The sequence below is a fragment of the Agelaius tricolor genome, unplaced genomic scaffold, assembly GCF_023055355.1.
Source record: "Agelaius tricolor isolate 1412-34295 unplaced genomic scaffold, bAgeTri1.0.p SCAF_1, whole genome shotgun sequence".
Lineage (NCBI taxonomy): Eukaryota > Metazoa > Chordata > Aves > Passeriformes > Icteridae > Agelaius > Agelaius tricolor.
Window position 1 is genome coordinate 71,727,491 of NW_027269261.1, and position 21,158 is coordinate 71,748,648.

The 21,158-nt window shown below is 43.5% G+C and overlaps 1 protein-coding gene across 2 annotated transcripts in view; it reads right to left on the reverse strand.

Annotated features, from left to right (window-relative positions):
* PTCHD4 (patched domain containing 4) overlaps positions 1 to 4,479 on the reverse strand; it is a 104,698-nt gene extending 100,219 nt beyond the window's left edge. Inside the window, exon 1 of one of the 2 annotated variants that reach the window (XM_071439590.1) lies at positions 3,789 to 4,479. In XM_071439590.1, the coding sequence (XP_071295691.1) occupies positions 3,789 to 4,214 (426 nt within the window). In that variant the 5' untranslated portion in view covers positions 4,215 to 4,479. Of the gene's footprint in view, positions 1 to 3,614 lie in introns of both variants that reach the window. The other variant, XM_071439581.1, reaches the window with a different exon arrangement.
* Positions 4,480 to 21,158: the final 16,679 nt, after the last annotated feature.

Genomic DNA, 21,158 nt, shown 5'->3' on the forward strand with positions numbered 1-21,158 from the left:
ATATATCCAGCTTTGTTTTCCTGCTCTGCCACAGTCTATCTGCATGACCTTGGGCAAGTCACTCTCTGGCTGGGCTGCAGACTGCAGTGAGCAGGCTACTGTGTCCCCAAAGCAACGAGAGCTGGCATTTTCCTTCAGCCTGGTTCACCTGCACTTGCCTACAATGACCCCTAAGTAGCCAGAGTGGATTTTAAACCCATCTCAGGTGTTTGAAACCGCCCTGCAGTCTGTGCTCTGAATGTGAATGCTGTGTCTCTGCTCCTTGTCTGGTGAGTGGAGAGACCAAGTTCCTGCCTTACAGAGGGATAGGTAAAGTAGAAGTATTTAGGGCTGTAAGTTCTTCCGACACTACAGCAAGTAATGGTTAAACAGTTGTCCTTCACATCCAGATTTCCTCAGGAAAAGCCAAGCAGTTTCATCAGATTTTGCAGCCCGATAACAGCTGCTTCAAAACTGGAGCAGTTTGCCCAAACCTGCTTGAGTGGTTCCCAGAAAGTCCTGTGGCAAACCTGCCAAGAACTCACCCCCTGTCAGCCTTCAGCCAGCCTCACCTGAGAGGTTTGAACTGATTTGGCCTCCATCAGGAGATGAGAAGAGAGACAAAGTGAAAGCTTCTCATGAGGCTTGAGGGAAATAAAAAACTACAAGATGTTTTTGCTGCTCCCAGATGGAGCAGGAGGGAAAGAGCTCAACACTGTCATTGTGTCCCAGACCAGCACAGTTTTACACTTGACCCATGTCAAGTAAACTAAACTGTGCTGTAAACTAAACACATATGGGGCACCTTCATGGTTTGTAAATCCCCATATTGTTTTCAGAAGAATTTTGTTTAATTTGAGGCCATTATTAAAAGAGCAAAACCTACCAGTATTAACCAAGCAACATGACCTTTGAGAAAGTAAGGCAACCTAGAAGATCCTACAGGGTCCTAATGGTGCAGGAAAGTTTAGCTGAGAAGAATCCCAAGGGCATGGACCAGTGAATGCGATGAACACTGGCCCACATTGAATAAGAGCAGGCAGATTTGGGTCTCTTGTTTGCAGTCCCATGAGGTTTAACCACAACTTTTCCTTAATTTCACAGTTCAAGTGAGAAGAAATACAAAACCTCACAGATACAGCCACAGGGGTTCTGTGCCTTTGCTGGACATCCAGAAACTCATCAACCCAAATGCGTGCAGCATCTGAGATGTTTCTGTTTAAACACAATGAGACACCTCAAAACAAGAAATACAGGCCTGAGTTTCCACAGCCTTTGCTCAGAGGTGCAAATAGAGGGAGGTCAATATACAGCCTGAGAGCCAGGATTAAACCAAGATCTTGCCCATGGTTTGAAGGAGTTCACAAGATGTTGCCCACAACTTCCTAACCCTTGGTAGATGGGACAGCAAAGATGACAGACATAAACTAGTGAATTATTTTATACGAAACAGTAATTTAATCCCAGCAGCTGGAGCCAAAGAGACCAGAGAAGGTGAGTCTCTGCAGACACACCATTGTTGAAGACCAGCCCAGGTTCAGGGATGACCACAGGTCCATAATAGAGTCCTTAATATATAAGAAGAAGGAAAATAGTGGCAAAGTGCATTTCTCTTTCTCAGTAAAAGCAGGACCTACAGAAATGAGTTGTAATTGCTGGCTTTTATCTGAAGTGCAGTCACAGGCTTTGGTGGCTTTACCTTCTTTCACTGGCAAGAGGACAAAAAGCTCCCCACCCTGCTCTGTACAGCTTTAAACTGAGTTCCTTAAGGGTATTTATTCCCTCACCCAGAAGATGAAACACAACTCCTTGGGAGATTGAAGGTGCTGGGATGGTGTTTGGAAGTGCTCAGAGTTAAACTTCTATGTTTTGGGAAAACCTTTCTCTGTATGTGAATTATCTGGCAATCCAATATGTAGCTAATCCAGACCACATAATCTTTTCCTTTGCTTTTATCTTTAAAAAAAGGAGGAGCTGTAGGCAATCTTCTAATGAAAAAACACAGTGCAAGTGACTGCATCCTAGTTTTGATAAGATCAGTTAGGGTTTGTCTAGAGAAGAAAATTAATCTGGATTTAGAGGATAGGATGACTATTTCTGTATAAAGCTGCTTTATACAGAAATAGACTGTTAGTCTAGATTATCAGTGTTCTCCACTGAACTACCTTAATTTTAATTCTAAAAATAAGCAAAATGTAAAGGATTTGCTTTAATTCTGCAGTAACAGCATGAAGATAAAATTTGTTCAGGGATATTTAATCCAGAATAACTTGTTTTTCTGAGCACTCTTTGCACTCAGGACTTTCTAGCAGTAGCAAGGACACCTTTTCATTTCCACACACTCCACTCAGGCAGCCACAACTCTGTACAAAGCAATTACTGTAACATCTACAGCCACGGGACCAAATCCAAGCTGTTCCACCTGGCACTTTTATTGAAGGAAAAAGACAATCAAATAAAATCAATCTATGTCTCTGCTTCAGATTTCGGAACAGGCACTGACTTTATGGGATCTTTTTCTGGTAAATGTACAGGATCTTAGTGTACAGGATAACTTAGGATAACTTCAGGATCTTAGTGCTGGTACTTGCAAGAGCATGTCCCTTACCCCCAAGGAACTCTTTGAAAAAGGGGGAGAGGTAACCCCAGAGATCTCTGGTTTACAAAGAGGAGCATGTCCTCTCCCCTGTGACCTGAGCCACGAGTAAATAGTGTCCTAGGGAGTTTGTTACACTCTGTTAAATAAATCCTGCCTCTGGTGCAATGCCCAGGGGAGCATGCCGATGGACTGTAATCCACAAAAACTTCTTTTATGAGCTAACTGCAAACTTTGTACCTTATTTACTCACAGCAGGTTAGTCCTGGTAAGTGGAATTGCCCAGATGGGAGGGAAAGCAGATGGGTGCTTGTGTGCCAGGGAAATAGTCCTGAGATAATTTGTGCCAAATTGCTTATTCTTTTAATTGGGAGGACTGAAACTTCTTTCACCTTTCACCTTGTTTCAACTTTGCTGGAAGCCTCTAGCTGGTGGGATCCATCCCAAAACTCCAGCCCATCCATCAGCGACAGAGTTAACAATTTTTACACTGAGAGAGAAAAAAAAAAAATCCCACTTCCCTTCACCTTCTTTGCATGCAGGTAAAGAAGGCAGGACACCTGAAATTGCTTCTGGCCCAACCTTCTGCTGCTCTTACAGCACTGGCAGGGGCAGGGAGACACAGGACCTCACTGTGCCTTTGAGGAAAGCTTTTCTTGGCCACATTAAAGACAAATTATCCCACCACAGCAGTGAGGCTGGAAAAGGTGATAGTGCAAACCAGCTCTCCACCCCCCACCGACCTCCTGTCCCTTTCCCCCCGTGAATTGAACCTTCAAGGCATTGCAAGGTCTGCCGGTGCTCAGGCTCTTCTCCGCTCCCTTCTTCTCCTGCTCTGGCAGCAGCGTCCGGTTCCCCACCCTCCCTCCTCACCCAGAGCAAAGCAAGGCACCAGATTCAGCTGCTTCACGAGGAAAGCCCAGATCACACACATTTCCATAGAGAGAGAGAGAGATATGATTATATTTCTCTTTGCTGCTTAGGACAAGAAATGAAGTGCTGCCTCTTTAATTGGCAAAAGCATGCAGTAAGAGCATACCTTTAATTTAGTGTTGGGATAGCTCACTTGCACCCTGGCTGTTGTCTTATTGGAGAGGGCAGCCTGCCTCAGATCCTCTAGCACTGAAATAATATCATCCAGCACGCATTTCTTATCCTGATTTCTCAACACACACAGATGGGAAAAAGTATAATTATAGCCTTTGTAGTTCACCTTCATTTCCAGCACGGCTCGGTGGATCTGCAGGATCACATCAGCCTGATGCAAAATATTGCCTCCGGGTTTGGAGAGGAGAATCACCCTGCCATACCTCCCCGGGGTGTGCAAGTCCGAATACAGCTGGCTTTTGGATTGATCGAGGGAGAAAAGGCTGCTGGCTAAGCTCCTCTCGATCTTGGCCAGGCTGTGGCTGGGGGCTACCAGGCTCTCCAGGTCAGTGTCAGGCTGGAAGCGGTTGAGCAGGCTGAAGCCGAAGATGATGGTCAGGACTGCGGGCACAGTGAGGAAAAACACCGGATGCCTGCTCACGAATAAGCCCAGCTTGTAGAAAAACGACTGGAGCCCTCTGTGTATCACCTGCCGCAGCATCCTCCACCAGATCCAGCCTGCAGATGCTCCTGGCCGTCTTAGAAAGCACATGTGACATGTGTAGCTCCTTACCCCTTCCTGCCAGTTTCCCTTTCTCTCTCCCTCTCTCTCTACTACTCCTTTAAAAGACTGCAGCAAGTTGCAGCAAGACAGCCAAATATTGATCAATGGGGTGTGTGTGTGCGTGCGGGTGTGTGTGTGTGTGTGCCGGAGATGGAAGGGACCGGGCAGGGGAGGGAGGAAAGGGGGGGTGGGGGTTCCTTGCCTTTTTTTCCCTCTTTCTCTCCTTTTTTTGCCCCCCCGCTCTCCTCCCTCCCCCAAGCCAGGCAGCATCGCCGCCCCCCTTCCCGTCCCTCCCCTCCCGCCCGGTGCCCCCCTTTCTCCGGCGAGGCTCGGGCGCTGCACCGGGAGCGCTGCCGGCTCCGCAGTGCCCGCTCCGCTCCGCGCCCCGCGCAGCCCCGCGCCCGGCCCCGCTGCTCCGGGAGCTGCGGGCAGCGCTGCCGCTCACCCCTCCGCCCCTTCACACACACACACACACACACACACACACACAGAATTCGCCGGGGCCGGAGGATGATGCTGCATTTTAACGTCCCCTGACCCCTCCGTGCCCCTCCCTCGCTCCCCCTCCCCATCCCCGCCGGTTGCCGGAGGAGGGAGAGCTTCGCCCGGAGACTTGGCGATCCGCTTCCACAGCAGCAGCAGCAGCAGCAGCGGCAGCAGCAGCAGCAGCAGCAGCCGCCGCGTCCCACTCTCGTCCCGCGGTCCCGCGGCTGCAGCATCCCCGCGCCGCACTCCTCTCTCCATCCCCCGGTCCCGAGGCAGCTGCATCTCCTGGCCGCGCTCCGCTCTCATCCCGCTATCCCACTGCATCTCCTGGCCGCGCCCTGCTCTCATCCCCCTGTCCCACTGCATCGCCCCACCGCGCCCTGCTCTCATCCCCCTGTCCCACTGCATCGCCCCACCGCGCCCTGCTCTCATCCCCCTGTCCCACTGCATCGCCCCACCGCGCCCTGCTCTCATCCCCCTGTCCCACTGCATCGCCCCACCGCGCCCTGCTCTCATCCCCCTGTCCCACTGCATCGCCCCACCGCGCCCTGCTCTCATCCCCCTGTCCCACTGCATCGCCCCACCGCGCCCCGCTCTCATCCCCCTGTCCCACCGCGTCCCCCCCGCACTCGGCTCTGCCCCATCCGTGCTGTGGCTCTTGGGGGCGTGGGTACACACGGTACACACTGCTCCAGGCAAAGCTCCCAGCCCAAATTTCCCCTTTCCCCCATTTGCTGCCCGGGGTCGCCCAGATGGAGATGCCCCATGCTCCTGAGAGGAACAGGGAGACCCCAGGAAATGCTGGACACAAGGGGAGGAAGGGGAGAGGAGCTGCTCCTTTCTGCTGCCCCACACCCTGGCACATCTCCCTTGGCCAGATGCTCTCTCAGCAGTGACCCAAGAGAGGTAGGACACAGCTCCTGACACCCTCCAGCTGAAAAAGAGGTTTTCCAAGCAAAGACACCAGCAGGCCATTACATAAGAGGAGGAGAATTCTGCAGCTCCTTCGGACCAAAGGAGAGCAGCAGAGAAATGCATTTGCAGCAGGCGAGCTGCCCGCCAACTCTCCAGACAGAATCTCTGCTCCTCTGGGAGCCTAAGCCAGGACTGGCTGGGACAGCAGGTCCAGCCCCAGCAGAGCTGACAGCCCCTTGCAGGAAAGGCAGGAGGAAAGGCAGGCTGGCTTTGCAGGAGCTTTGTACTTAACTTGTAATTCTAAATCACAGACGTGTAATTAAAAAGCAAAACCCAAAACCCACAGCTTGGTGTCTCCCCTTCCACCAAATTTCTGCTACCTTTTAGTGAGTTTTGTCCAGCAGAAATTATTTATCTTGGGATGGGACCAAGGACACTGCAAAGTCTGAGAGAACAAGGCTCTTCCATAATAAACCCCCACAGAAACAGGAGGGTGAGTGGAAACTGGGGAGCTCAAAAAATGTCAGTTAGCAGCCTCTGTCTCATTCAGTACTAGACAAAAAGCAGGCTGCACTCAGTTTGAAGTACTTATCAGTATTTTGGAGAAGAAACAGCATATTCAGCAATCCCTTTCACACCCCTTCTACACATGCTTCTACTGCTACTAGCAGTTGGACTTGATAACCTTTGAGGTCTTTTCCAACTTAATCATGCTATGGCTCCATGGCTCTGTGTGGATGAACAGGACTGGTGGAGAAGGAGCCAAACTGAGATGGCTTTGGAGGGCCTGTGTTAGGTTGCAGAGGCAGTGATTCAGTTTGGGACCCAGAAGCCTTTCAGAAGTGTGGAAACAACTGCATTGGTAAAGCTGGCTTAATGTTTAGGTATTTGATTGGGTGCTGCAAGCACATCATGGCTTTCAAATTCAGGCTGTTTTTATTTAGTGGCCTAGATATAGTTGATCTGAAAATGTGGATTGGAGTTCTTACAGGCAACAAGGAGAGGTCTAAGGCAGAAAGTTCTGCAGAAAAGACCCTGTCAGCCATCTATCTGCACATCTTAAGGTACTGCCTTCCTCCATAACCCCAGGAAATGCTAAGCTCCATTGGTACATATTACAGCTCTTTGTCTATTTTATGACGTACTTATGCCAGTGGTTAAGTGGTCCCAGAGGATAAAGTCTAAATGCAAAGGCTTTACTGAGCCTTTGTACTTAAAATCAGAAGGGAGACCTTGAGTGGGAAGCCAGAGCCTGTTTCCTAATTTTTGCACGTGCAGGCTTGTAACAGCCCTTGACAAAGGATTGTGACCATGTCTAAGCTGTGGGTGGCAGAGATACCTGGCTGCTGTGGGCCTGGAGCCTTTGGATCCTTGGCACTTGTTGCTCCTGTGACTGAGATGGTGTTGGGAGCTGGTCCGGCAGGGAGAAACCTGGAATCACTTCTCTTGGTTGCTGTGGCCTTGTCCAGTGGGTCCTTCACAGAGCTGAGGAGCTTGGGAGCTCAGGATCTTGGCCAGATCATAAAATGACAGAATGGTTTGGGTTCTAAAGGACCTTAAAGAACATCCAGTTCCAGCCCCTTGCCATGGGCAGGGACACTTTCCTCTAGATCAGGTTGCTCAAAGTCCCATCCAACCTGGCCTTGAACTCCCAGAGATGGGGATCCACAATGTCTCTGAACAACTTGATCCAGTGACTCATCACCCCACAGTAAAGAATTCCTTCCTAATATCTAATCTAAACCTGCACCTTTTTAAGCTTAAAGCCATTCCCCATTGACCTGTTAGGTTGCAGACAGTAGTTGAGATGATTCATTACAGGCAGTGACCACAGGAGCAGTTCAGGAATACAGCACAAATTGAACTGGACCACCCTGGGAGAAGCATGTCCCTCTTGTGCCTGATTAAGATATGGCAAAGGATGATTTTTTACTGCAGTTTCTCGAGGTCTTGGACCACACCAGGACAATAATGGCCAGGATGCTGCAGTGGAGCAATCCAGCATGGCATGGCTGAAACACAGAGCAGACAGAGAGGGGGCAAAGAAAGCTGTGCAGTGACAGCTGGGACTGTGCTGCTTCCTTCCTGAGCAGGAAGGTAAAGAATAAAGGGCTCTGCCAGCTGGTCCTGCCTGTCCCTGGGAGTACACAGTAACAACGTGTAATCCAACATTAGTGTCAGTAAAACTGGCCTAATTTTTAGATACTTGAATGGGTGCTGCAAACACATTGTACCTTTCAAATTCAGGCTGATTTTAAGCCCAGATACTGCCGATCTGAAGGTGCCTGCAAGTGTTACCCTGCAGGTAACGTGGATGATAAAGTGAACAGTGCATTATATTGGTCATCCCAAATGGCAAAATCCATGGAGGATCTAAAAAGTCAGCTTGAAGTACGTCTCAGAAACAAGCAGGGCATCAGCACCTTTTCTGAGAACAGTACTGGGATATGCTGATATTTATATCCTCCCTGGTGTCATCCAATGAATCCTGTTTAAAGTGGAATAACAGACATGTCAGGGATGTTAGCTGGGGGAGCTGAGTGATGGTTCACAGAGCCTGGAGCTCAGAGAAATAGCAAATCACAGAGAGAAACTAAAAACACTCCAAAATATTTGAGACTATTCAGCTTGGAAAAAGTGCAGGTCTGTCTGAGGAAAATTATTGAAGTTGCCTATTCCCAGAAAGGAGACAACTTTAGAAACAAATGATTCAGCATTTCAACAAAAGAAAATAATGGGATTACAGCACAAGGCAAAGCAGACATGGTTTTGGAAAAAGCTTTGGAAAAGAGCAGAAAGTCAAAGCAAACCAAATTTACTTGCAGGGTAACCTAAAGCAAGGAGGACTGGAACAGTCCCTCTGATTCTCTGATGGGGCTGCACTGCTGAACTGTGTTCAGATCAAAGAGCTACTGGGACACAATAGTTTAAATAAGAATTATGAACAGGCTTGAGGGGTTGGCATAAGTGCACTGATTAGGTACTAAGAAAAGGTATATTGGGTGCCCAGGAGCCAGATTGCCATATGGAGATTCAAAAACAAGTAAAGGCACAAAAGGTCCTATTGACATAGTGATTTTAAGTTGTTATGGTTTAATAGCTGGGTGGATATAGTAAAACTTAATGGTATAAAAAGACATTAAATAGTGAAAAAATAATGCAGAGGGATAATTCAGAATAGCAACAGAGGCTGTGAACATTAGATAAGTAAAACAACTTCCGACCAAATAGTTCATGTTCATACACTTTTATGATTTTCTGCCTCAAACTGGGAAAGAAAAACTCTTATGTGCTATACAGTTTAGTTTTAGAAATATGGATTATAAAAAAAAATCCCTTAAGAATCCTTGTTTCAGTTCTGAACTTCCTTGAACAGCAGGGCCAGCGCTGCTCAGGGAGAGCAGGGATGGAAAGGGGGAGACAGAGGAGGTTTGTTTATCCTTCTGGGAGGTGAGAGCAGGGGAGAAAGGAAAAAGAACAGGGGTGACCCTTCAGGGAAAATAATCCAAAGCAAAACCTGTGGTTGAATTGGCTGTTTTGTTTCTGTGCTATGTAGTTGTCTTGAAAATAGCTGAGAAAACCCTTCCAGCTGAAGAAGGGGAGAGAATGAAACACTGAGGTGCCTTTTAGGGAGAATGTCAGGCCCTGCAGAAGCAGAAACCTGCACCCATTGGCACTGGAGATGTTATACAGAAACACAGACACTGCTGAAAAGTCTGGACAGCCAGGCTATCAGAAGAGGCACAGGAGGCTGTAGTGGTAATAGGTAAGAGCAAAAGCTAAAGAGCCTTTGAATCTCTGGTATGGGAGGAAACAAGTATTGGATTATGTATTGATATATTTTCAAGTATTTAGATTTATTGTGGAAGTTTTACTCCTGCAGTTGGGTTTTATTTCCTTAAGGAGCTGCAGAGTGATTGGGGAAGTTGCTAAAATACTGCTCACATAAGTAAAGAATGCCAAGACAGGTTTTCAAAGGGTTAATATTTGTTGAATAAACGTGGCCAATTCTTTCACATATGAAAAACATATTTTGAAAAGTATTGTGTGCAAACACAGTGCTTTATTGTACATTGAGAGGATTGTTTTGTCCCTCCTACAAATTTAGTTTTGAAATGAAAAGCTTGTCAGTCCAGCTTTTGGGAGAATGCTTTGGGTAATTTTTCCCTCCTGATTAATTCTGAAAATCTTATTAAATTTGAGGGTTTTAATGACAAATTAGAAGATCTCTTGAAAATTTTTTAGGAAGATACAGACAGTTTTTTCTGCTGTTTAGATTTTTTTTAGTTGCAAATCCATCCTTGCCATTTTCTAAAGTTTTACAGCTAATTCGCCCTGTAACCTGATAAAAGCTCCCAGTGTTAGAAAAGAACTGCAAGATCTGTAACAAGTAAGAGCATCATAAAATGCAAAATGTTAATGTTCTGATATTTCTTGAGAGGACTGAAAAATTAAAATGCTGCAGGAACACAGCTTGTGAAGATAGCTGGGAGCAGCAGGCAGTTAAGTAATATGTTCTGTGTGGGTGGGAGGTTAAGTTGTGGCTTTGTTTTCTTTTGTTAGAGAGAAAATATTGATTCATCTGGAGAAAATGGAAATGACTGAGGAAGATCCCTCATAGGAGTGAAAAAAAATCAAATGAATGCATTCCCATGTGTGTTCCTTATCACTTCTGCAACAATTAAACCCCATCTCTTCAGCTCTTGCTGCTGTGCTTCCTACTATCATAAAAGGCAAACAATGAATATTCATTTCTTCTGTCACCATATGACTTGATTCTCATGTCTCTGCCTATTTGGAAAAGTACTATGAAGACAAAGGTGTCTGCTACAACCCATCCCTAGATGGAGATCTGTGGCACTGTCAATTACTCCCGCTCCCCACGTCCTCTGTGAGGGCTTTACACAGACACCAAATCTGTGCTGTGAGTTGTCAAACTGGCTGGGGAAAGTACTGCAATGTATTTTTAATGTTCCAGCTCCAGAGGAAGGTGGAAATCCTCTCCTAAGCACAGGAGTCCCAGTAAGAAAATAGATGGATTTAATTCTTGGTCTGACAACATCTTGGATGCTTGCCTTGTGCTATTTCACCTCCTGATGGAGGATGGAAGGCAGTGTTGTCCTTAGCCCAGATCAGAGGGTGATGCCCTGATCACAGCAGTGTTATTTTCTGTTTACAACAGTGGGTTCAGGATTGAAAGACAATACCATAGATCTTGTAGAAGAGATCACCTTCATAAAACATCCTCCTAAGGGGCTTCTTACTTCTCCTTTATTGCAGTTGCCTCTGCTAATTCTGTCCTCCTTAGTCTGCTGTTTTGGAGGTGGCCTGAGGTGGCCTTTGCTGTGAATCCTGTGAGGACAGAGATGAGTGTGGTGAGAGAAACTGATGGGGAGGAGCAAAGAGCAGCCAGATCCAGGACTTTACTCCTTTAGACTGACATGAAGAGATATGCAATAACTCTCCTTGGGATATTGTTGGCTATTAGACATCATGAGGGCATGGTGGTTTCAATAAGAGGTAAAAAAGAATATAAAAACTAATAAATTTATTACCTAGGAAAGGAGGCTGAAGTTAAAGTACTTTTCACTCCTAAAAGCTGCATTGCTTTAAGATATTTATAACAGGGAGCTAGAGAATTGTTTCATGAATAGCAAACCTACGTGGTCATGAGTCCATGCAAAATGTATCAGCACAGCTTCTTTCTTTCTGTCTTTTACAGAGTAATGCAACATTTGGAAAAAGCCCAGATCAACAAACCCATACCAAAACAAAAAATACAAAACCACACCGAAACTAGCAAAAACAAACAAATAAACAATCTGAAAGCAACAATAACAACAAACAAAACCCCAGGAAAACAAACAGGAAAAAAAAATCAAAAACCAAACCCAGCATGACTGTGGTTGCAGGACCATGAAGCGTTTGAAAGCTGCCTGCAGGGAATATGGTCTTGTTCCTGCCTTTGCCACATTGTTCCCATGGAGTGGTACTGAAAAGGCTCTGATCCATTAGGGCACTAAATGTTCTGTCAGCTTTGGACATCAGGACACATTTTTGTGAACCACTGAATGTTCCCAGTCACAGTTGTGATGGGTGTCAAGCTCTGGGCACGACTCCCCTGGTAAACCAAGCAGTGACAGGGTCCAGTTTCTAACTCTGGGTCCAGCTGGCACATCCTGTCAGTGTCTATAGCCACGAAATATCCCTGTCTCTGGAATAGGGTAACTGCATCCAAACCAACCACTTGGAATGGCCCCTGGCTGGTGCTGGCTCCTGAGCCACTCTCAGGAATGCATTGGGAAAGTGTTGGTTGTTTCAGGCCAGAATAATTCCAGGCACCATTCTAAAACTGAAGAATTTACATGATTTCATTCCAGTGCTTGGGAATGTTCCCTGGCAGTGTTTAATCTACTGACAGAGGTAATTATAGGATGGTATTTGTGTAATCAAATGTAGATGCCAACATCTGGGACAGTAGTCTGGGTCTGCCCCAGACAATGTACAGTCAGTGACAAGAAGCACTTGGCCATAATTTGTCTCATCATATGAAATCTACTTGTCACTAAGTGAATGTCTAACCACAGTCACGAGGATTGCTTCATAAAAGCTGCATGAGATTACACCAGTATATACAACACAGTAATAATATTCCAAAAGCAGGTATTGAGGACAATGCTAGGAGCAAAATGGAGCAAAAATCTGTGACAGAAGAGTGATTCAGTCTTGAACTCATAAACAATCCCTGAACGACCTTTTCCCATATTTTATTAAACTTCTATCCTCTTATGCTTCCTCAGCTTGTATCTTCTGAGGCTTTCACAGATGTGACTAAGCCTGTGCATATCTGAATATATGGGGACCTGATTCTGTTTGCAGGTCCCTTGGCAGCAATGTAAGAGCAATAGTAACAATTTGCATTTATACACTTCCTTCCACCTGATAGCCTCAAAGTGCTTTACAAATACTGATTGGTTATATTTCACATTATTCCTGTGGGATGGCTATAAAATAGAAAAACAGAAGAGCAGATTATGAATGACTGGAGCTAAGACGTAGGCAGAGAGAAAAGAAAAACAGAGTGTTAGAAAAAGGAAAGACTGTTATTTCTTCATAAAACCAGGAACTCGGTGATTTTGTCTCCACTTACACCAGCTTGAAATTCAATTTTCATGCCCTAAATTCCTGGCAAAGCAAGAATTTAATTCAGGTCATATTTTGTCCTTAATGAAAACTCTGGATGCTCTTAACTCTTGACACAGCACATGCACGACAGAGAGTAAAGGTGATTCCTATGCATGGTATCAGGTTTTTGTTGCTCTGGACTAATTTAATGAATTTAAAAGCAAGAAAGGCTGAGTGAATGATACAGACTTCCCTATCAGTTGGGACTGTAAATTTATATAGGCCAAGTGATCCAAGGGGATGTGATCCAGTTTATCTGACTCAGTGTCAAGCTCCTCCCAAAAGAAGAGCTGAAATTCCCGACAGGGTCAATGGAGATAGACAGGATGCTCTGCAGGCCTCCAAGGAGAAATCTTGCCTGCCTAAATTCAATCACCTAAATTAGATAAAGTGGATTGTTACAAGGGTTTCAAGTCACCTGTCATCACTTCTTGCCTGGGAACTTGGGTGCTTACTGTAGGACTGCTCTGATAGGAGCCAAAAATACAGCTATTGGTTAGAGGGACAACCTGGGAAAACTGGATCCCTCCTAAGGAAAAGATATGTAAGAACAATCAGAGAATCATTAAGACTGAAAAAAACACTAAGATCAGTGAGTCCAACCAATGGCAATTGCAACCAGCCTTCCAGAAACGCAGGATAGCACCAGACCAAGCAACAGCCTGTGCAGAACCCTAGTAAGTTTCCCATCTTGAAAAATCCTCTTGCAGGTTTCTGCATTACCTTCTTAATCTCCTTCCTATGATTTGCTTTATAAATATGATGTGGAGCCAATTTTTTAATCTAAATGTTATGCAGCAAAAAGTCAAACATCAGACTGAACTCTAAATAGATTATAGCTTTGTTATTACCTTAATTAGCTACCCTTGGAAAATCATCAAAAATTTAAATTGCATTTGTTTTATGGGATGTTTTCTGTAAAATATTGGTGACTAGTATTAATTAATTACATTCCTACTTACTTATTTAGACTTCATTAATTTTGCCTTCCCCCCTGCCCCCCCCCCCCCCAATCAGTTCAGTTATTGATGCTGCTGTGGCTTTCCCAGGAGATATCATTTGTTGTTTATTATTGACATATATATTATTGACAAGGCTTCCCACCCTTTGGAACATCCCCTGGATTCTGTTTTTTCTGGAAAACATTCCTCTAGAATCTCTTGGGCACTCAAGATACTCTGGCTTGTATGTAAATTTTCCCATGTTTTACAAAGCCTCTCTTTTTTTGTGATTGTGTTCAGTAACTGTGTCAGAGGTGTAATTTCAGACAACTTTGATGGGAGGAATAGGAGGAATACAGAGGAAAGGAGAGAGATAGCAACTGCAGAATAAAAAAGGCCCAGTTCCAAATGAACCTGTTAATCTTGAAATGTCAGAATTAGTACAGAACAGGGAGATCAACAGGCAATTCTGACCTCACACAAACCTCATTTATTCCTTGAAAGTTTGACACTGTCACTACAGCCTCCCCCATTACACAAATGCATCCCCCTCTGCTTTCCCCCCTCCTTCTCCATTTGCATTTAGTGGTTCTCTAAAACTCTCTCCTTTAAGCAATTTCCTCTGCCTTTGACGGATCCTAACCCCCACCAAAGACCTGAGGTGTGTGATGGTTAAATCATTCCATGAGGGAATGAACACTGTGGTACACCACATTAATTAACATTTTTTTAGACTGGATCCTCTTGACTCTTCATCAGGGTATTATAAATATTTGATAACATTTTTGCTTCTATTTTCAACAAGAGGTTGAGGTGTGATCAAATCACATGGCTAAAAAAGTGATGCCAGAAGCAGAGGAATGCAAATTAAAGCAGAACAAAAGTAGAAGAGGTTCTGAGAACACTTTGATGAATTTAAATTGGATTCCCAGATAACAAATCAAAAATATCTTGGAATTTTTGTCTGATGTCTGTGAACTCCAAGATGTCAGGTAGGTCCCATAAGATAGGATAAAGCAAATAAAGTAGAGGTTTTTAAAAAGAAAAAGGAGGAATAGTAAGCCAAAGGCCACTGACCAGTCAACCAGAGGTAATGAAACAATAACTATCTGAAAGCTCACAGAAGGAAATGAGCATAAGTGTGGTTTTGTAAAGAAAAAAAGTGTCAGCTGCTTCTGCAGCAGGCTTCAGTATAGCTAAAAGCAGTTGCTAACTATTATACTGTAGGGTGTCTGCTAATATTGTCTAATGTCATTTTATCACAAATAACAAACTGGAGAAAGAGGGTCATGCTAATTCTAAAGTAAGATGGATGGAAAACTGGTTAGAAAATGACTGTCTGAAAGTAATTATCATGTATGGGTTCATTTTCCAAATGGATGTACTGTGGTAGATTAGTCAAGACTCTTTCTTTGGTCTAGTATCACCAAGTAGTTTGAATTATGATTATGATCAAATAGGGAGAATGAGTTTTCACTTCATCACAACCTGAGCATGTTTCAAAAAAACCCAGGGTATTTTCCGAAACAGTCCAACCTCATATGGAATGTGCCTCCAAGTCATGTCACTTAATCCTGCTGCTTACACCTTAAGGCATGATTTGGTTTAACATCAGTGCTGCTGGAAGTTATAAAGAGATGAACCAGAAACAGACTTGATTTGGGCAAGTGTGGTCCAGAGTTGAAATTTTAATTCTGAGCGAACAGCTCAAGGATAAGTTGCTGTTTGAAAGATCCTACCTCAATGCTGTGTTATAGTGTACTCTAAACTTTGATTTCTAATTTTGTACTGAAAAGGTCACCTCTGCTTCATTTGCTGAAGCATCATTTCCATTGCTTCTTCATGAGAAGCCATAAGGAGACAAGATAAGTCAGGGTTGGTATAATGTGGCTGTCATCTTCTACTCCCATCCCAAAGGGGGCATAAATCATCACAGCCCCTGCATTTTCCCTGAGTTGTAGAGATCTCTGTCATTGCAGTCCTCTTTCTGTCTCCCTTGCAAAATCATATCTGCATGACAGCAAGTTTCAGGAATCAATGCCTACTTCCCTCATGCCATTTATCCAAGAAACAGCCTCAAAATGCATCAGACAGACTTCACAACAAGCAGGTTCTGTCATGAGATGTCATACCTCAACAAACCATGAACTGATGCCTCAGTAAATAATTTTCCTCTGATGTTCTTTGCTAAGTTTAATTATTGGACTTGACTTCAATATTTCTTTATCATCAGCATGAAAACAATTGCCTGAGCAACTTGTTGCAGCAGAAACCTCATGACTTGCTATCAATGGCTTTTAATTAAATTGCAATAAAAGATAAACAAAACTTTTCAAAAGCAAATTTACCTCTGTTCAAATATTTCTGTTTCTATCTCCCACAAAGTTAAGTTGCCCTGCTGTATTGGTTATGAAACCCATGAAGAACCTCTTTTATCTTTGCTGAGCTGATTTCAGTCACACACTCTCCCATGGGGAGGGATTATGAAGTAGAATTTCAGTAAACTAATTGCACAGAGCTCTGCTATAAGTCAACCTGATTGCCCTGTCTTTTTTGTGAATGGCTCTGTCTTGCCAAGAGGAGATGAATTAATTTGTCTTTGAGGAATGCCATGCCAAGATCATGAAGCACTTTGAATATTAGGACCAAGTTATTGAATATGATGTGATACTCTGAGAATCACAGAATTATCACAGAACCATGAAAAGTTTAGGTTGGAAGTGACCTTAAAGATCATGCAGTTCCACCTTCCTGCCGTGGGCACGGATACCTTCCACTATCCCAGGCTGCTTCAAGCCCTGTTCAGCTTCCCTTGAACACTCCCAGGGATGGGGCATCCCCAGCTTCCCTGGGCAGCCTGTGCAGTGTCTCACCACCAATATCACACTCTTTCCCCTTCCCAAGTGTTTATGAGACTTGTCCCTAATCCAAAACCATCTCCCCTCTGCAAACTTTTCAGTTCTTCATGCTTTACCCATTTTCTATCTTCTTGGTCCCTCTAAGGATATTCCTTGCAGAATGTGTATGCAAAAGCAAAGAACAAAGGGGACACAATGGTCTTTTTCAAATTTATGGAAAGCAGATATAAAGGAAGAAAGAATTAGTGTGTTTTGCATGACCTTGGTGGCTGGGATAACATGAAACTTCTTTAAGCAGGTTGTTGCACTAAGACCTTCTAACACAGAACAGCCAAATGCTGACACCAACCACGTGGAGAAGGGGCCCAACCTCTGTCATCAGAAGGTTTTAGGAGCCTGCTATGACTTTCCTAATATTCCTTGTCTTGAACTGTGGATGCAAAACTCATCAACTTTGAGCAGATCATACTTCTCCAACCTTACCCTCCTCAGAGATGAAAAAAAGGGAAAACATGGATGGTGAGGGTTTTTTCCCTAAAGCACAAAGAGAAAGGAATAAATACTTTTAACATATCTATCTATCTATCTATCTATCTATCTATCTATCTATCTATCTATTCTTATGTTCACCTTCAGTGGTTGGCAGAATCTGGGACATACTTTTGCAAATATTGTATTTTTTTTTATCTGTATGCATTTAAATAAAAAATATACAGAATAACACAGAATATCCTGTTTTGAGTTCTCTAGGGGTTTCTGTGTCTGTTTTGCTAAAAAAAGTGTGAATGATAAATTTCTTATTTTCTAAAGATGTAATTAACTTCCCCTCCCCTTACATAATAGGTGCCAAATGACTTACGCATGGATCCAAGAATTTAATTAAAGTACAGAAACCAAGGTTTTAAAAATCATTTTTATCAGGTAAATAAAATTATCTTATATGTCCTAGATGCATAAGCAGGGTTGGAGAGCTTTTAATGACATGATTTGCATCTGTGATGAAGCTAAACTTTAATATGTACAAATAAATTGAACAGATAATTTTAGAACTCCATAAGATTTTATCACAGCATTGCCATAGCAAATGTCATCCTTCCAGACAGAAATAAAGAATTTCCCACCTTTTTGATTCCTAAATTCCAACTTCCTGCTACTTGCTCAGTGCTTTTCACAGTTTAGATGATTTCACATTTTATAACTTTGGTAAGAACCCTAAACTTATTGAAATTAGTTTAAATTATTTATATAAGTGGAAGGAATATCTCAGTCCCAACTTATTTTAAGTAGATTAACAGAGGTGTCAGAATTTAAAATTAAATATTAAGGACTGTTAATATTGAAATAAAAACATAATTGAAAAGCCCATCATTTCATCTGATATAATTAACTTTCATAATTTTATCAACTATTCATTTTTCCTCTGATTTCAGTTTGCAGAGCGTATTTTGTACTGCACTATTGAAATAATACACAATAGGAAGTAAAGAAATTCATTTATGGGATGGACTACAGCTCACATAACTTTGGCTGTTAAAATATGTGCCTAGTCTTATCAGTTTAGGTAGGTCCCTTAATAATCAGCAAAAAGACATCTTCACCAGTATTGTATTTGTGTTCCCCCCAGACGAAGGAAGGAAAGATGCATCTGACTTCATGCTCTCAGAAGGCTAATTTATTATTTTATGATACTATATTATATTAAAAGAACACTAAACTTTACTATACTAAAGAATACAGAAAGGATACTTACAGAATGCTAAAAAGATAATAATGAAAACTTGTGACTCTCTCCAGAGTCCTGATACAGCTTGCCCCTGATTGGCCAAAGAGTGAAAACAACTCACATCAGAAACCAATGAAAATCACTTGTTGGTAAACAAACACATTCCAGACAAGCAAAACACAGGAGAATCAAATGAGATAAGAAGTGTTTTCTTTTTTCTCTGAGGCTTCTCAGCTTCTCAGGAGAAAAATCCTGGGTGAAGGGATTTTTCAGAAAATATGAATGTGACACACCAGAGGATTCATCTTAGAGTTTTAACTCTTTTTAGATGGGGGTGAAGCAGCCTTTGGATGTGACTGTATGCCCCCAGGTACTATTGATGGCTGCTTGGTGGTTTGTTCAGACCAGATCCCTGGCCTGCAGATCAGAGAATCACAGAGTGGTTTGGGCTGGAAAGGACCTTAGAGCTCATCTCATTCCAACCCCTGCCATGGGCAGGGACACCTTCCACTATCCCAGGTTGCTCCAAGCCCCATCCAACCTGGCCTTGGACACTTCCAGGGATCCAGGGGCAGCCATAGCTTCTCTGGGCAGCCTGTGTGAGGGCCTTGCCGTCCTCTACAGTAAAAGTTTTTTTCTAAAATCTAATCTAAACCTGGCCTCTTACTTGAAAGCTGTTCCCTCTTGCCCTGTAACTCCCTGCCTGTGTAAAGGTGGTTGAATCAGGTGAGATGACCTCACTCTTAGAGAGTGTGTCACTTGTGCTGCCAGGTACCATCATTCATCCAGGCTGTTTACCAAAGACATCACTCCCTGCAACTGGGAAGAAAAGCCCAGTCAGAAAGGGCATGGAAGGATCCCTATGGGCGGAATTTGTGGAATGTTTCAGTAAATCTGTTCCCTTTCTGCATCAATGTTAATTAACAAGGCTCTGTGGACATATGCAATTAAGAGTCACAGCAAGCACAAAGAACTGCATCCATCTACTATGAGATAATCCTGAAGCAGCCTTATCATGACCCTCCTGCCTTTCCCTTGGTGCCCAGATCCATCTTCTCCCTGGAAATGCTGTTTTCAAATGCTGATCCTTGGATGTTCAGTCATTCCTAGGCACTATATGTGCTGAAGTCCAGACCGCTATCCATGGAATATTAGGGCTTAGGTCCAGATCACTCCTCTGTGGAGGGGTTTTGTCTTGGATGTTTTTCTTTCAGCCATAAAGAAAGGAGAGTAAAAAAATTTTAATGCAGTGCCCTTCCCTCAAGAGAAGGTGGAGCAATCTCAGGAAAACCAGTGAAGGAAGAGAAAGGGACCAGAGTGAAGTCTGAAGGTTAATATTGTGCCCTTGGCATTCTCTGCACAGGAAAACTGCCAAGAGTTCCCTTAGTCATGCTGTTTTTTTTCTGGAGGCCTTTTGACTTTACTTAGATGGTGAATGGAAAGCTGCATACAAAAAAAAAATAATGTTTGTGAGATCAAATGTCACCACAGCATTCTCCCCGCATGATGGTCTTTACTTCAGTGTATTTTCCAGTGGAAACACCCTTTTCACCCCATTTCAGGTACTCCTGCTTGCTTGCCTTTATATCTGCTCTCCAGACCCAGCCTGCCATGGCTTGTTCATGACACCCTGCCCACTACAGCAGCTCTGAGTTTTATTATATGCAGCAGCAAATAAAAGCACAACCATCTCCTCTTCTACTTCCTTTTCTGTTCAGCAACAGACTGTGCCATCTTTTGGGGCACAGATTGTTTTTACCAGTACCATACTTATCGATTAATACAAATAAAAATTAATAGTAACGTAGTGATTATTTAATTGGTAAACACCAACATAAAATATGAATATATAGATAATTAAGAATTAATAAATACCATCACCAGCAATGAAAACAACAACAAAAAAGGAGTAAACAGTGCAAAATGCTCATCTGAAGGAACATATGTAAAAAAAAAATCTTTACAATGAGCGTGGTGAAGGACTGGCACAGGTTTCCCAGAGTTGTGGGTGCCCCTTCCCTGGAAGTGTCCAAGGCCAGGTTGGATGGGTCTTGGAGCAACCCGGTCCAGTGGAAGGTGTCCCTGCCTCCAGGGGATTGGGAACTTTAAGGTCTCTTCCAACTCACACCATTCTGTGATTTCTGTGATTCTACAATAAAAGATGACTTTGGGTTTACTCAACACACATCTATTTGCAATGTGGACATAAATGGAGATACTCATCACCCACTTCTAGAAGCTCAGGGGGATCATACCCACATCAACACATCCAGTTTGACTCTGCCCACAACCCTCATCTACCCCCCTCTAAAGACCATTTAATGCTCATCTCTGCCAAGCTGATTCAGATGCCAGCAGTGTGACACAGGGACAAATGTTTTCTCCTTTTTTCCCCTCTATGTGCCTATTGTATCTACATTTCCCCCAGACGGAGGAAGGAATGATGAATCTGACTCCATGTTCTCAGAAGGATAATTTATTATTTTATGATACTATATTATATTAAAGGATACTAAACTATACTGTACTAAAGAATACAGAAAAGATACTTACAGAAGGCTAAAAAGATAATAATGAGTACTCGTGACTCTTTCCAGAGTCTCGACACAGCTTGGCACTGTTTGGCCAAAGAATAAAAACAACTCACACCAGAAACCAATGAAACAATCACCTGTTGGATAAACAATCTGCAAACACATTCCACATGAGCAAAACAGAGGAGAAGAAAAGGAGGTAATTATTGTTTTCATTTTCCTTTGAGGTGTCTCAGCTTCCCAGGAGAAAAATCCTGGGAGAAGGGATTTTTCCAGAAAATGTGAATGCC